Here is a 17,716-nt window from a genome sequence, read left to right on the forward strand (position 1 = left end):
GTGACTCTGTCAGTTAAGCGACCTACTCTTGATTTTGTCTCAGGTCATGATCTCAGAGTCATGAGGTCAAGTCCCACTCTGGGCTCTGTGGTGCGTGAAGCCTGCCAAGATTCTCCCTCTCCCTGGGCCCCTCCCCACCTCTTCAAAAAGTAACTAAATAAAAATAAATAAAAGCAAGAAAGAATGAGGAGACCAGGCCTGTTGCTCAGGCTTCATGCTGCAGGTGCCGCTGATAGAGGGAAAGTAAAACTCTTTGGCTCTTTTTGTGCTTTTTTTCCCTATCAAGGAAAGTGATCTTGAAAATGGAAAAAGTACAGTAAATGGTGATTAGAGGAAATTGAAGCCTGAGATGGGTGTAGAGATTACAGGAGGGTGCCTGTCTGCACTAAACCAGTTTGCTTTCTGACCCAGATGAATCACATTCTGGTGTAATAAAAGGACATAGAAAGCAGATTGCCAAGCTGTTAGTGATATCAGAGGAATTGTGAAAAGTGTTCTGTGCCCCAGGCTAGAGATGAAAGAAAAGATTGGGGTGGGGAGCCTGTGGGTGGGGAATGTGGTGCCAGTCCCAGGTAAGACGTGTGAATGAATTATTAGTAGAAGTAACAGAAGTAGTCATCTCTAGTCACCTCCAGTCATCTCCAGGAACCTGTCCTGAATCGACAAGAAAGGTCACAGAGGTCAAGCCCGATTTCCTTTTTGGACAGTTCCATAGGTGAGGGAAAAGCAGGACAGGCACATCTGGGTGTCAGCTAGACAGCTGACAGAGCCCAGCATGGTGTCCTGATGGATGAGATGCAGAACTGCCGGCTGTCAGCTCAGGGAGTGAATTAATGGCTCATCATGGACCTCAGAAGAATGTTGATTAGATCTCCCTGCCTGGAGCAGGGTTTCCAATTGCCTTGGATGCCTCTTGTGCACCATTTTAAAATCCTTTTGTGACTCTGGCTACCCCTCGCCTCACACGGGTCCTGTGGGGGGCGGTGCCTCAGCCCTGCTGGCCAGCACCCCTCCAGCCTCCTTAGCCAACGGAGGATAGAAGCCAGCAGGTACACACCTCCACCTTGCATCCACAGGGTGGACTGTCTGCAGAAGATCCCCAGGGGAATCGAGTCGTCTCATCATACCTGTGGCCTGTCAGCCACCCACCAGCCTGCTGGCTCACCTGCTGGCCTGTTTCCCGCCTGTCCCCCACACCTGCTCCTGGGGTCACGTTCCCAACATTCCCAGATAAAGGACGTGGGAGCCAGGCTCTGCTTTCTGGGGAACCCAAGGCAAGCAACATAGGATTAACTCTGCTCATCAGCATTTGGGACAGTGACTTCAATACTGACTGCTGATGGCATCACCTCATTCACAGGTGGGATGACTGAGGATAAAATCCAGAAAGATTCCTCAACAAGCTAAATTATTCTCAGGACCAATGAATAAGTAGCTGGGATGCAGAACGAAGGACGTGACAGCATATCAGTGTTCCAGAAAAGAATAAAGCGGGGGTGGGGCGGCGGGCAAAGCACTGTGAGGACGAACAGGCTGCAACCCTGCTCTCAGCAAGCCCACGCTGACCTGGGAGGGCACCTGCTGACCCCACAGGCAGTGTGCAGCACGCTGGGGACCCGTGCGTGGGTTTTCAAAGGAGATGTGGGTGACTTCAAGGGTCAGGGTAGTACAAGAAAGCTTACAGTAAAGCACGGCAGCCTCTGTCACCATTCCTCACACTCCTGCCACATGGCCCAGAAACAGCCAGTTCGGCTATGGAATCTGGACTGGAAGACTGGACTGCCATATGACCTCGGGGTGTGGACCCCAGGCACGTTTTCCTTCCGGGTTGGCAACCAGCTATTCCTGCTCCTTGTGTCGCCTCCTTTGTGCCCTCCTCTCTGGTGTTGCCAGGCTCTGGTGGCCGTGAAGTCTTTCCTGGCCTGCTGTCGTTATTTTGACAGTTGTCAGTTTTAGTCACTGCCAAGCCTAGCGGAGACTAGTTATGTTTATGTTTCCCTTTGTGCGCAATTCAGTATTACTCCTGGAGTTTAGAACTCTTTTTTTATTTTGACCATCTATGCCTTTCCACGCCTTCCAAACTTCTTGATGGAATTTTCTGGGAGGTCAGACCTGTCGGACACGTTTTCGGGTCCATTTGGAGCCACTCCTTTGGGTCCGTGGTCTTTCTGCTCCCCAGCCTGCTCATCGCTGTCTCCCGAGGCCGGGGATACTACATCCCACTTCTTCATTGCAGCCCCTGTCTTTTGAACACATACTTTCTGCTTCCTTGATTTGTTCCCTCTTTTGCGGGGGAACAGATTTTCCTGTAGACTTTCCCTTGGGCTACCGTGACACACCAGCACAGCCTGGGGGGTGTAAGCAGCAGGGATTTACTTCACACAAGTGGGGAGGCTGTGAGCCCTGCATGGAGCAGTGGTCGGTTGGGGTCCCCAGGGAGGACTCCCTTCCTGGCTTGCAGATGGCTGTCTTCTCACTGTCCTCACAGCCCAGAGCTCTGCCACTAATCCCATCGTGGGGTCCCCACCGTCATGACCTCACCTAAACTGAATCGCTTCCAGAAGGCCCCACCTCCAGATGCCATCACTATTGGGAGTGAGGGCTCCAGCATATGAATGAAGCCCTCATATGTCCCAGGGACAGATGCATGGCAGGTAATTGTGTGCAATTTTAAGTGTCTCAATGTCTCATACTCACTGTGTAGAGTGCTGTGTATAGAATTCCATAACGAAATAATTTTTAGGGCAGCCCAGGTGGTTCAGCAGTTTAGCACTGCCTTCAGCCCAGGGCCTGATCCTGGAGACCCCAGATTGAGTCCCACGTCGGGCTCCCTGCTTGGAGCCTGCTTCTCCCTCTGCCTGTGTCCCTGCCTGCCTCTCTCTCTCTCTCTCCTCTCTCTCTGTGTCTCTCATGAATAAATAAAATCTTTTAAAAAATAATAATTTTTATTTAGAATTTTGAAGGCATCATTCCATTGCTTCTAGATGCAGGTATTAAAGAGAAATCAGTTGTGATTTTTAAAAATTATTCTCCAGCTTTTTTTTTTAAGATTTTATTTATTCATGAAAGACAGAGAGAGGCAGAGACACAGGCAGAGGGAGAAGCAAGCTCCATGTAGGGACCCGACGTGGGGTCCAGGATCACACCCTGGGCTGAAGGCAGCGCTAAACCACTGAGCCACCTGGGCTGCCCTATTCTCCAGCTTTATAAGAGTTTTCCCTCTTATAAAATTTATAAAATTTGGAGATTTTCTCTTAAACCTGGTAATCCAGAATCTCATACTAATGTGCCTCATTGTGCCCTTTGTACTCCTCCTGCTGGTCACACCATATGCCTTTGGAACCCAGTGCCCATGCCTGTTGGGTCTGTTCCTTGAGTCCCATCTCCAGTAATCATCCTCATACTGTTTCCTCTCTCTGGGACTTCCAGGAGTGGGTCTTGGGCTCCCTGAATTGACCCTTTAATATTTGTATCCTGTCTCTCTTTTTGCTTTTTTTTTTTTTTTTGGTAGGAGCTTGTTTGTTTGTTTTTAAAGATTTTATTTATTCATGAGACAGGGTGGGTGGGGGAGAGAAAGGCAGAGACACAGGCACGTGTGACTCTATCCCAGGTCTCCAGGATCAGGCCCTGGGCTGAAGGCGGCGCTAAACCGCTGAGCCACTGGGCTGCCCTCTCTGCCTTTTGGCTCTGCTTTGGGGAAGTTTTGTTTTGTTTTCTTATCCCTACGGGTTATAGAACTATAGCCAGAGCTTGTGCAGCCTCCGCGTTTAGGGTCCTGTCAGGGGTCTGCTGAGTCTTGGCTTCCTGTTGGTAATCACGGGTGCGCACCAAGACCGCATGTGGACGCACCAGGGGGCTTCTTGGTGGGCCTCACTGATCTTTCTCATCGGTGGCGCCCAGGCATCTGTATCCGTCACACTGCAGTTACAGAGCAGTTTCTCCAGAAAATGGTCCTTTGGTGGTGGTAGCCGGTGGCTGTGGCTCTTTCCTGATCTGAAACAAGTCTCTTGTTTTTTACTGGCCCTGGGACTTCAGGGTCCAGGGAGTGGTCTGGACCCCCTGCCACCACCCCACCCCTATGAGGCTTTGTCACTCATTAACCTCCCTGCATCTGCTTTCTCTCCCGCCGCCCTCCCCCGTTCATCCCAGTTCCAGCTTCCATGCCCTGTAGCTTGGGGCTGACTTTTCAAGGGGAAGAGTTGTCAGAAATGTTTTTACTATGCCATTTTTAAGCCGAAGGAGACACAAGGGAAACTGCCGAGGTAACAGGCCGAATGAGATGTGGTGAGAGGAGGGAAGGCAGGGTCCACTCTGACCGCAGTGACACGGGGAGGTTTGCTTATGGAGTTAGAAGGTAAAGGTCAGCTGAGTTTTAACAGGTAGAATTGAAGGTAAGTTCACTTGAAGGAGAAGGAATTTCATGACATCGAAGCACAAAAAAAAAAAAAAAAAATCAACCAGTTTACCATGTCAGAGTGGAGGTCTTGGACCCCTCACCTTGGAAGCTGGACACCCTCACGCAGCTCCCAGGGACAAGAGAGATGCCTCGGGTAGTGTGAAATCCACTGGACAAGCTCTGGTATAAAAATCCAATAAGAAGCCAAATTGGGACAGTTTTATAGAGCTTTAGCTGTCCGTCAGCATTAATTTTAAAAGCCCCACTTAATTACTGAAAATCGGGGTAAAACCATATAGAGAGCAGTGAAGCCTCAGAGAGGAACCCGATTCCCATTTTCTCGGAACACAAATGTTCTACTTGGTGTTAGGCGTTAGAATCTCTTAGAGCTTACTGTTGTAAAAAATCATTTCTACATCAAAATTGTATTTGCCATCTTTTACTTTCCTAATTATCACATTTAGTTGTTTGGAAATTCTATGAAAAAGTAAATTTTAAAACTGATAACACTTTGAGCAAATTGCATACCAGTTGAAGTATTCACAGGTACTCGGCCCCCACGGGGAGAGCTCTGTCCTGCACATTGGAACCCGATTGTGCCAGCCTTCTTTTTATCCTGTTAATTGGTAACACCCTGTGCCTTCTGTAATTGTGAAGAATTTTCTGAGGAGAGTCTTAAATTGCACTTCAGCTCCACGCATGTGGTGTGAGAAAGCCAGGTGTCGGAAGGCTTGGTGATGCTGAGGGCAGCCGGCTCTGCGCAGGGCACCCTGGGTGGGTGTCGCCCACCTCGAAGTGTTGTCTTGGGTCTTTGGAGCACAGCACCGGGACTCCCTCCACCACGTATGGACCGGTCAACAGTGTCCGGGGGTGAAATGAAAACCGTGAGTCTTTCTCCATCGGCTTCTGGTCGGATCGCTCTAGGGTGCAAAAGTAGAGCATTTGTTCTTTTCGTTCTTGGTGTTGGCACTGTGCTGAATATCCTCACGTTCAAGCCCAGTTGGTCTGCGTCGTCACTTGTGAGGAAAACATTATCTGTTAGTCCTGTTTTGTAACTTAAATCGCGGAGGCTCAGAGAGGGTCAAGGCCCTGAGCCCACGGAAGCGTCTAGTTGGTCTGGCCCTCACCCATTGAAAAGAAGCGGGAGGTTTTTTACTTTCAAGTGTTTTCCTTCCTGTTCGTCGGTTTTACCTTCTCTTGCAGAGGTGATGGAGCTTTTCACGTTAAATGAGATTGGCCTTCACGTTAAATTCTTAACATTCTCCTTGCCTTAACATTCTCGTTTGAAGATGATTCAAAAAAAATCCCAAAATGACTGTGGAGCTTGAGTCACAGGCCGCTCTTCTCTGGGGAATTGTAGCTTCTCGAATCTTGCTCCTGTGGTGCACACTGGGCTCTCAAACAGCGATCTGTATGTGTTATCCAGCTTCTCTAGTTACTTCATCTTGGGCAGACTTGCAACCTTCTGGGATGGGTTTTTGGCAGCTGTGGTCACTTAGGGTGCCATGGAGGATCTGTGTCTCTGCCTCTCTCATGAATAAATAAAATCATAAGTTAATTAAAATAAAATCTGTTTATCTGTGACTTCTCCCCCATATTCTTTTTATGATATCTTCTAGGATTACAATCAAGGCTTCCCGAAGTGTCATTCAGGTCGAAATAGCAGACCTTCCAAATGGGCCCACCATCCCTGGGTGCCACATAGTTACATAAGCAACATAAGAAGCTCTGGGTTCCTGTAATTCTCTCATTTCTTTGTTCTTAAGTTAGCAGGGGTTTGGAATACAGGGGGAGAGAGAAGAACCCTTTTCTTTCTTGTTAAAAAGAAAACTATACCACACTGAAATTTTGTCAAAGAAACACTGTCACTGTCCCAGCTCCTTAATATAGTTTAATTTTTCTTCTCTTTGACCTTTTTCATTTAAAGACATTTTATGTAATTATAATGTATAGTTTTATAGTCTGTGTTTCTTACTGCCATAAACCCTCTTTCTTTTACTTTAATATGGTTTTACAATTGGATACTTTTTTCCCATTGGTAATCCAGTATTTAATATATTTTTTGTTGGGGGCATATATTTTTCCAATTTCCAATTTCAATCTTAGAGATAATGCCACATTGAACATCTTTGATTCCTACTCCTAAAATTTAGGATGACTACATGATTTGTGATTCTTGATACAAGCTGTGGCTCAGAAAATATCCTAATGATGTCCAATGCCACCAGTGGCTTTACCTGCATTAGATGCTGTAACTGAACAATATCGGCCTATTTAGTAGCTCTAAATGATACTTTGACCTTGCTTTAGTCTTCATTTCTTCAGTATTAATAAAGGTCAACATTCTTCCTGTGTCTGTTTGCTCTGGGTATTTAAAGAGTTATCTTGAGCACTGAGCTGCTGGTTTTTAACAACCACACCCCACACACCACATACACCTGGCGCCCAGAGCGGGGGTTTGTCGCGGTGGCTCACAGAGACCCCACACCTGCACATAGCCTGAACAGAGCCCGACCCACGACAGGCACACGCTGCATGTTTGTCTCCACATGATACAAAAGTGCACGTATGTTACATCTCTCAACCTCTTCTCAGCCTCCAGGCGTGAGAAAGGACACTTGTTTGTTTTGTTATTGAACATAGGAGAGACAGATTATCATTTCAGCTCATCTTGGTGTAACTTAAGCGTTTTCACATGAACTAATAACCACACATAGGAGAAATTAAACTGAAGTGTAATTCTTTTATATGGTTTTAATTATATCCAGTCTATGTCTACAAAATCTAGAGATAAAAATCTTTGAAGTTAATTGTGTTGTTTCAGTTTCAAAAAATTTCCAGTCCTTATATGCCTTTATGTATAATACAAAAGCGGGCACCTGGGTGTCTCAGTTGGTTAAGTATCTGCCTTCGGCTCAGGTCATGTCATGATCCCAGGATCCTGGGGTCCAGCCCCACGTTGGGCTCCCTGCCCAGACGGGAGCCTGCTTCTCCCTCCGCCCCTACCCCGCCCCGTTCGTGATCTCTCACTCAAAGAAATATATAAAATCATATATATATATATATGTAATACAAAAGCATTTTTACCAGTGTTAGTAAATTCAGTTTACTTTAGCCTCTTAAACTAAAAAGCTCAAACATTGAAGATAATTGGTAAGATCTGGTTGGGTATTTTAGTTGAAGGTATTTTCCCCCTGACATAATGGACTTTATGTTTTTGTTTCTGTTTGTCTTTAGGTGAAAAAGGCCTTCTTTGCCTTAGTAGCCAATGGTGTTCGAGCAGCGCCGCTGTGGGAGAGTAAGAAACAAAGTTTTGTAGGTAAGCATCGTGGGCCTGGGGAGGAATCTGAAATGGGAACCTGAAAGAAAGCCTAAGGTATCCTAATTGGTGCTGGTTTGGAATCCAGCCTCGAAAACATATTGCCAAGCTGAAGAACTTTATGGCTTTTACGTCCTGGGTAAGGTGGGAGTCACCAGGAAATTCAAAACACTTACATATTCCTACTGAGTTTCTTTTTCATATTTCTCCAGCTTCTTTTGATTCAGTACCCTTTTGGCTCCCTGAAGGAGCTTACGTGCCTTTGCCAGTTCCCACAAGCGTAGGGAACAGGGTGTGCAGGGGACCCTGTGCCCAGACACCTGACTTTGGGCCTCTTTTGCTCACGTGTCCGTGCCTGAAGACAATCCCCGCTTCTTTGGCAGACACCTTACTGATGGTGCAAATGAAGTGATGTACATGTGATGGATGCCTGTGGTAAATCATTGCTCTCCTATCAGAAATATCCTCAATTCCATCATTTCTCATCTCACAGATCATAGCAGACAGTGATGTTGTCTCTCCCAGGGTGCATCACATTATTTTGAAATCACCAGTTTATGTCTGCCTCCCACTCTAGGTGACAGTTTCCTCAAGGACAAGTTTCTTATCTTCATCTATGTAGTCCTGGCGTCTGGCACGTAGTAGGCACTTAATAAATAGGCGCTAAGTAAATAAAGAACCAAGGTTTGTAGAGTGCTTTTCAGGAAACAATCCAGTGCCCCCAGAAGTGTCATGTGTCTAAAGCTTTTGGAATTCCCTTACCTTATTTTAAAGCATTTTAAATTATTTACACGTAGCTGCAAGTCTTTTGTGATGTTTTATATTAGTAAGCTTTCTAACATTGAATTACCAGATACTATGGTTGATTCCTTTGTACTTAGTGTCAGGTTTAATTTCAGCGAAATTTATCTTAGTTTGTTGTAGATAATTAACAGGCTAATAGTCCTAAATAATATATAAGTAATATACTTTTAAAGTATATTTTAGAAGGTTTTCTGGAAACTATTCCAGGTTTGCTTATCATATGAAATTTTTCAGTTTTATATTTAACATATAATTCTTTGTTCCAGGAATGCTAACAATTACAGATTTCATAAATATACTACATAGATACTATAAATCACCCATGGTAAGTGCCAGAAACTCTATGACAGTCATTGGAGCTGTATATATTTATGTATATGTGCAGAGGGGTGGTGGTGCTGGTAGTTGATTTTTACAAATATATATAATGTGCAGGGCACTTCAGTGTAAATCAGTCACTAAATTTATGATCTTTAGCAGCAGCCTGGGCTTGTTGCAGTATTGTGACTGCATGGGCCCATGGGTGAAGGCAACCCCTCACACCACCCTGGCCCAGTGGCTGTTGACGGCCTCTCTCGAGATGAAAATACCACCAAGTTTATGACCCCAGGCCTGTCGATTTGCATGCAGCTTCATGCACTGACCCCCCCCCCTAGATTTTTTTTTTTAAACAAGAACTATATGGACTCTATGTATGGTTAAAGAAGTAAAACTTAAAATTGGAGAAATTCAGTTTTGATATTTTTCTGCCAGTTACAAAGATTGCTGCTGGCTGACTTTAGTGGGAGAACTCTCTGGTCCAGCTATTTCATAAGAGCTTAGTTTGAGAACCACATATGGCCTTTTATCTAATGCTGTGATTTTTGTGATTTTACAGCTTGTTTGAGTTTTGGTTTTGGTTGGTTTGGGGAGTTGATTGCTTTTGTTTAGGGGTGGGAGGGTGTTATGTTTCTGCCTTTTTGGCAAGGATGGGCAAGGACAGAATTGTATATTTTGGGTATCTGAAAGGTAAAAGACATTTACCTTTTAATATTCTTTTTTACGTGTAATGGTTAATACTGCCCAATTATTAAATTTCTCCATAAAATAAGAAAATAAAACAGAACTCTTAGAATTAAATTTTACCAAAGATCTTGTAAGTATCCCATATTTATTTCATACGAGATATCTGATTTCTTAAATACTACCAAATGCAGGGGAGTATTGGTTTTCTTATGATAGTCATATGTCTGCTTTTGAACTAGCAAAATCAACACAAGTATGATTATTAACTGGATATACTTTGATAAAACGCAACTAAACCCCTACTAAAAATCTCAGCAAGGGGCACCTGGGTGGCTCAGTCCATTGAGCATTTGACTCTTGGTTCTGGCTCAGGTCCTGATCTCAGGGTCATGGGATCAAGCTCAGTAGGGAGTCTGCTTGAGACTCTTTCCCTCTGCACACATGGTCTCTCTCTAAAACAAATCTTAAAAAAATAAAATAAAAATCTCAGCAGTAGTTAATTAAATCAAAATTTCTATAAAAGTAGTTGGCTAAAGATACAGCCCCAAGTTTTTCTTTTTTTCGTTAAGTTATAGTTGACATACAATATTATATTAGTTTCAGGTGTACAAAAGTGAGTCAATATTTTTATATGTCACAAGCTGATTAGCACGATAGGTCTGGTTACCATCTGTCACCATACAAAGTTATTACAATTTTATTGGCTATATTCCCATGATTTATTTACGTTATAACTGGAAGTCTATACCTCTTAGTCCTCTTCACCTGTTTCTCTTGTCCTTCACCCCTCTGGCGACCACCAGTTGTTCTTTGCATCTATATTTCTGTTATTCACTTGTTCTTTAGATTCTACATGTAAGTGAAATTACATAATTGTCTTTCTCTGTTTGACTTATTTCACTTAGCATAATACTCTCTATGTCTGTCCACATTGTTGCATTTAAATGGCAAGATTTCATTCTTGTTTTATGACTAATATTCCAGTGTTTGTGTGACATCTTTGTTCATCTAATCAATGGACACTTGGGTTGCTTCCATATCTTGGCTATTGTAAATCATGCTGCAGCGAGCATGGGGGTACATATATCTTTTCAAATTAGTATTTGCAATTTTGTTTTGTTTTTCAAAAATACCCAGAGTGAAATTGCTGGCTAATACGATAGCTATATTTTTAATTTTTTGAGGAAAGTCTGTTGTTTCCCACAGTGGCTGCACCAATTTACATTCCCACAACCATGCATGAGGGTCCCCTTTTCTCTACATTCTCACCAACACTTGTTCCTGGGATCTCCATGGAATTTTCTGGTGGTTTAGCAAGGACTTTCCATTCTGTCTGGTCAAGATGCAACATCTTTCAGTGTGAGTATTAGCCTGGCCTCGTGTCCTTCACCGGACACACCCAGCTTAGTATTCAGTCAAAAATTCAAGGAGATCTCCGCACCGCCTTCTCTCTCTTTTCTAGATAGCTCCTCCTGTCTGGTTTTCTGCCCACAAATTCCACTTGGCTCCATCTCACCCAGACTTTGGTTTCTGTCTTCCTAACTCAGCAGGAGTGTTGTGCCCTGGCTGGGTCAGCTGCCCAGCCTGGGGAGAGATGTGGTGATTGGGGGGTTGGTTTGTTTGCTTGCCTTCTCCCTAGGAGTGGCAGTCCTGCCCTGCCTGTTGTCCAGGGTCTGAAGATAGTTGCACATATTTTTTCCCATTTTCTAGTTGTTTGCAGCTGGAGGTTACTGTAGTCCTGTCCCTTCCATCATAGCCAATTGAGCTCCATTGATACTACCCATACCTCTCTGCACTGAACTTTTCTGGTTGGAATGTGGAATTTCCATGTCGACTTTAACTTAACACAATCTATTTGGAGTGAATACTGAACTTTTTACATAAAATATAGTTCTATTTCATCTGCCCTTATTTTCATTTTAAACAAAACGAGTTAAAAGGCATCCATAGCTTTTTATGCCAAGGCTCCTGGTACCTCTCTCCCCACTGTCTGGTGCGCCGCCACTGGCGCTCAAGGTCCCAGGAACCCCTGTCCATGTCACACAGTCACACAGGGATGAACCGTCACAGCTCTTGTTCATCCAACAGTGTCATGATTTCATCTTTATGCCTGCAGAACACTTTTGCCATTTTATGAAAACTGACTTAACAGTTGTTTTTAACACTTTGAAGATGTAATACTGTCTTTTGGCCTCCCAGTGCTTTGGATGAGAAGCGAATAGAAATTTTTATCCTTCCCTCCTCTGGATCATACACCATTTCTTTCTGGTTCAAGAGCTGTCTCTTTCACTCTGGGTTTGATCACCAGAGGTCACATCTGGTTTCCCTTCTATGTGTCCTGCTTCAGGGATGCTGCATTTCCATGATGTTCTGAGTTGGTCTTTCACCTAACTTGGGAAGTTTCTGACTACTCTTTCTTCAAAAATTTTTTCTATCTCATTCTTTCTTTTCTGGGACTTGAGTCACGTGTGCATCAGGCTACTTGACACCATCCCACCAGTCTCTGATAGCACGTTCATCTTCAGGCTTTAGTGTTATTGATTCTGCACTTGCTAATTCTCCTTTGGGTGATCTCCAGGCTTATTTTCAACCTTATTCCTATTGAATTTTCAGTGAGATTGGGAACTTACACTTGAAAGATTTTGTAGGGCCTTTGTAAAGTTTTCTATGGCTGATTTTCCACAAAACGGAAATGAACTTTTAAAAATTCTTTATTTAAATTCAATTTAGTTAACATACACTGTACTATTAGTTTCGGGGTGGAATTTAGTGATACATCAGTTGCGTATAACACCCAATGCTCATTACCTCACATGCCCTCCTTCATGCCCACTCTCCTGCTCCCCCCTCCAGCGACCCTCAGTTTGTTCCCTAGAGTTAAGAATATGTTATGGTTTGCCTCACTTTGTCTTTATCTTAATTTTTCCCTCTATTCCCCTATATTCATCTGTTTTGTTTCTTAAATTCTACATATAAGTAAAATCATATAATACTTGTCTTTGACTTATTTCACTTAGTGTTATACTCTCTAGTTCTATCCACATCGTTGCAAATGGCAAGATTTCATTATTTTTGATGGCTAATATTCCATTGTGTATCTATACCACATCTTCTTTATCTATTCATCTGTCGACAGACATCTGGGCTCTTTCCATATTTTGGCTATTTTGGACATCGCTGCTCTAAACATTGGGGTACACGTGCCTCTTTAAGTCACTATGTTTATATTCTTTGGGGTAAATACCTAGAAGTACAATTGCTAGATTGTAGGGCAGTTCTATTTTTAACTTTTTGAGGAACCTCCATACTGTTTTCCAGAGTGGCTGCACCAGTCTGCATCACCACCAACAGTGCACAAGTGCTCCCCTTTCTCTGCATCCTCGCCAACATCTGTCATTTCCTGACTTGTTAATTTTAGCCATTCTGACAGGTGTGAGGTGGTGTCTCATTGTAGTTTTGGTTTTTTGTTGTTTTTTTTTTTAAGAAGCTATGTTTTTCTTCTTTTTAAAAAAAAAAAAAGATTTTTTAAATTTATTCATTCATGAAAGAGAGAGAAGCAGAGGCACAGGCAGAGGGAGAAGCAGGCTCCATGCAGGGAGCCGGATGTGGGACTTGATCCTGGGTCGCCAGGATCATGCCCTGAGCTGAAGGGGGCGCTGGACCGCTGAGCCACCCGGGCTGCCCTCATTGTGGTTTTGATTTGTGTTTCCCTAATATCAAGTGATGTGGAGCATTTTTTTCAAGTGTCTGTTGGCCATTTGTATGTCGTCTTTGGAAAAAATGTCTTCTGCCCATTTCTTGACTGGAGGTTTTGTTTTTTGGGTGTTAAGTTCTTTATTGATTTTGGAAACTAGCCCTGTATCTGATAAGACATTTGCAAATATCTCCTCCCATTCTGTAGGTTGCCTTTTGGTTTTGTTGACTGTTTCCTTTGCTGTGCAGAAGCTTTTTATCTTGATGAAATCCCAGTCATTCATTCTTGCTTTTGTTTCCCTTGCCTCTGGAGATGTGTCTGGTAAGAAGTTGCCTGTGTTCTCTAGGATTTTGATGGATTCCTGTCTCACATATAGGTCTTTCATCCCTTTTGATTTATTTTTGTGTATGATGTAAGAAAGTGGTCCAATTTGATTCTTCTGCATGTGGCTGTCCCAATTTTCCTGACACCACTTGTTGAGGAGATTATCTTTTTTTTCCATTGGATATTCTTTCCTGCTTTGTCAAAGATGAGTTGACCGTAGAGTTAAGGGTCCATTTCTGGTTCTCTATTCTGTTCCATTGATCTCTGTGTCTGTTTTTGTGCCAGTACCATACTGTCTTGATGATTACAGCTTTGTAATAGAGCTTGAAGCCTGGAATTGTGATGCCTCCAGCTTTAGGTTTTGGTTGTTTCCCCCCCCCCCCCCCCCCCACATTCCTTTGGCTATTCAGGGTCTTTTGTGGTTCCGTACAAATTTTAGGATTGTTCGTTCCAGCTCTGTAAAAAGTGTTGATGGTATTTTGATAGGGACTGCATTGAACATGTAGATTGCTTTGGGTAATATAGACATTTTAACAATATTTGTTCTTCATTCCATGAGCATGGAACATTTTTCCATTTGTGTGTGTGTGTGTCTTCTTCAATTTCTTTCACAAGTGTTCTGTAGTTTTCAGAGTACACAGATCCTTTACCTCTTTGTTTAGGTTTACTCCTAAATGGTTTATGGTTTTTGGTGCAATTGTAAATGGGATTGATTCATTGATTTCTCTTTCTTCTGCTTCATTGTTAGTGTATAGATTGCTAGATTTTGAGTTCTTTGAGGTGGGGACTGGGTCTTACTCATCTTTGTGTCATACAGACACCCCCTTCCCATCATCCCAGGGCCAAACACAGACGCTCATGTTAGTGGAATGGCACCACCCTGGTGCCTGCAGCTCAAGGCCTGTGGGGCTGTGCAGGCAAAGAGCCGGGAAGCCTCTGCTCAGCTGAGTACTGCCATCATCTCAGAACTTCCTAAGTGAGGTCCAGACCTAGAGGTGCTACCTGTAAACCGTGTCAAAAACCACATGCTTGAAGAACAAAACCTTGCCATTTGCAATGACATGGAAAGAGCTAGAGAGTATTATGCTAAGTGAAATAACTCAAATACCATATGATTTCACTTACATATAGAATTTAAGAAATAGATGAACATAAGGTAGCAAATAGATGAACATAAGGTAGAAAAAAAGAAGAGTGAGAGCGCACGCTCAAGAGAAACCATGAGACTCTTAACTCTAGAGAACAAACTGAGGGTTACCAGAGGGGAGGTTGGGGAGAGGGCTGGATGAGGGAGGGCATGAAGGAGGGCCCCTGTTGGGATGAGCACTGGGTGTTGTATATAAGTGATGAATCACTGAATTCTACTCCTGAAACCAGTGCTACATAGTATGTGAACTACCCAGAACTTGAAATAAAACAAACACCATCTTCCCTTATCCTCGGTGAGGCTTTCTTCTCCACTGTTCATATTATCCTTCCGTCACCTATCATCAAAGCCAGTGTGGTCTGGCAGCTGTTTAATTCATCTGTTTAATCTGTTAATTCATCTCTGAACCTTTTGTCCTTCCTTCCTATGGCCCCTGTGCCCCTACCGCTCAGCATTATAGACCTCACTGACCACCTAGGACCCGGGTTTCCATCTGGCTCTGGTGCTGTGAAAGCCACCTTCTTTGAGCTTCACTGTCACCATTCTGCTGCTTGAACCCATCCAGGCTGGCCATCGGCCATTGCATGGTTGGGGCAGCATGCGGCTATGTCCCCATCCGTCCTGCTCTCTAGCCCTCTGTGTCTTCACTGTGGCTCGAACAGGAGCAAGTCTTTGCATTCCGTGCCTTTTAGTCGAGTTTTTCTGCTTTATGTAAAGCCCATCCATCACGCAGGGGCTGGCTGAAATGTGCTGCCTCTTTGTTTTCCGTGCCTGCCCTGTGTTCATCTCTGTGCGTCCCTGTGCACAGAGCCTTCTAGAGGATGGCTTCACACAGTTGCCTGTTGAACAGTGTGGCAGGATGTTTGTCAATAAATACTGTTGGGGTGCCTGGGGGGCTTAGTCGGTTGTCTGCCTTTGGCTCAGGTCATGATCTCAGGGTCCTGGGATTGAGCCCCACATCTGGCTCTCTGCTCGGGGAGGAGTCTGCTTCTCCATCTCCCTCTCACCCTCCCCCTGCTTGTGCGTTTTCTCTCTCTCTCTCTCTCTCTCTCAAATAAAACTTTTTTTAAGAAAAGAAATAAAAATATACAGGACTGTAAATGTATTTTCTCTTCCTTATGGCTTTCTTAATCCTTTCTCTAGCTTACCTTTATCGTGAGAATATAGTATATAACACACACAGCATACACAATATATGTTAATCGACCATTTATGTTATCAGGAAAGCTTCCAGTCAACAGTAGGCTCAGAGTAGTTAACTCTTGGGGAGTTACCCATTACATGGGGATTTTTGACTGCCCGAGGGTCAGCACCCTGAACCACATGTTGTTCAAGGGTCAGCTGTACATACTCTTCTTTAGTTGTCACTGGCCTTTTTATATAGGACTGTCTTAATGTTACTGCCATCTGGATTTTAAGCTTTAAGAGGAGGCCAGGCTTTCTGATCACAGGCATCCCTGTTAGGCCCAACACAATGCTGATATGGGCGTAATTTTTTGAAAGGCTGAGCTGGGAGAGGAAAGCTCCAGAGGGGCGAGGTGGAGAACCACAGTGTGGTGGGGACCGCTCTTCTGATGAGTACTCTGTTTCCTGCTCTCTTGTGAGATGCTCACAGAAGCTGGCTTCAGAGGGCCTATTTAGCCAGTTGTTTAGGAAGGGAAACAGAGGGAGAGCTTAAATAATTTGGCCAAAAATAGCAACTAAGAAGTAATAAGGCTAGTGTTGATTTGAAACAAAGCTGAACAGCCCCAAAGTGACTTTTTCTTATACTGTGCCAATTAACCCTCTAGGTATTTTATGCCCTTTCTGTCTTGGGGAAATGGGTTGATACAGTCAGGCATAAATTGATCTAACAACTTAATTTTAGCATGATTTAACCATTTGTCCTTTTTAAACTAGAGATGCTGAAAATTTTCTGTATCCTTAAAAAAGAAGGAATGAATCTATGTCTCCATATGTGTTTTAAAACTTAAGTGTGAAATAAATAAATAAATAAATAAATAAATAAATAAATAAATAAATAAATAAAAACTAAACTCAAGTGTAGGGGTACCTGGGTGACTCAGTGGTTGAGCATCTTCCTTCAGCTCAGAGCGTGATCCCAGGGTCCTGAGATCAAGTCCCGCATCAGGCTACCCGCATGGAGCCTGCTTCTCCCTCTGCCTGTGTCTGTGCCTCTCTCTGTGTGTCTCTCATGAATAAATCAATACAATCATTAAAAAAAATAAATAAACTCGGGCAGCCCGGGTGGCTCAGCGGTTTAGTGCCGCCTTTAGTCCAGGGCCTAATCCTGGAGACCTGGGATCGAGTCCCACGTCGGGGTCCTTGCATGGAGCCTGCTTCTCCCTCTGCCTGTGTCTTTGCCTGCCTCTCTCCCTCTCTCTCTCTCTCTCTCTCTGTCTCTCATGAATAAATAACATCTTTTTAAAAATAAAATAAAATAAAAAATAGCGTATCAGAAGTTTTTGTATTAGGTTTTTTTTTAATTTAAAGATTTTTTAAAAAATTTTAAGGTCTTATTTATGTGACAGAGAAAAAGAGTGCACAAGCAGAGGGAGCAGGATAGAGAGGAGGTTCCCCTCTGAGCAGGAAGCCCGATGCAGGGCTCAATCCCAGGACCCTGAGATCATGACCTGAGCTGAAGGCAGACGCTTTAACTGACTGAGCCACCCAGGTGCGCTGATTTTTTATTTTTTACGTAATCTCTACACTCAGCATGAAGCTCGAACTTGCAACCCTAAGATCAAGAGTCGTACACTCCATTGACTGAGGCAGCCAGGCACCCTTAATTATGTTTTAAATTTAGAAATAATTTATCTTCAACGAAATGTAAAGCATTTTATATTTCCAGTATTTCTGAATTATCTTTGTTTCCACCAGCTGAATTATGGAACTCTGCAGTAGTTATGAAGTAATTATTTTGTTATATATGTTAACATTTGTAAATAAGAATTTTTCTTATTTGCAGGTACAGATTTATGAATTAGAAGAACATAAGATTGAAACATGGAGGGGTAAGCACAATCA

The 17,716-nt window shown here is 43.5% G+C and overlaps 1 protein-coding gene across 11 annotated transcripts in view; it reads left to right on the forward strand.

The window, feature by feature from the left end:
- The window catches only part of PRKAG2 (protein kinase AMP-activated non-catalytic subunit gamma 2), a 265,070-nt gene that overhangs the window by 229,757 nt on the left and 17,597 nt on the right, over positions 1 to 17,716 (forward strand). For all 11 annotated transcript variants that reach the window (XM_072776912.1, XM_072776910.1, XM_072776911.1 and 8 more), the window contains 3 exons: positions 7,634 to 7,715; positions 8,786 to 8,844; positions 17,658 to 17,703. In XM_072776912.1, the coding sequence (XP_072633013.1) occupies positions 7,634 to 7,715; positions 8,786 to 8,844; positions 17,658 to 17,703 (187 nt within the window). The remainder of the gene's footprint in view (positions 1 to 7,633; positions 7,716 to 8,785; positions 8,845 to 17,657; positions 17,704 to 17,716) is intronic.

This window comes from Canis lupus, chromosome 15, assembly GCF_048164855.1.
Source record: "Canis lupus baileyi chromosome 15, mCanLup2.hap1, whole genome shotgun sequence".
NCBI classification, from domain to species: Eukaryota; Metazoa; Chordata; class Mammalia; order Carnivora; family Canidae; genus Canis; species Canis lupus.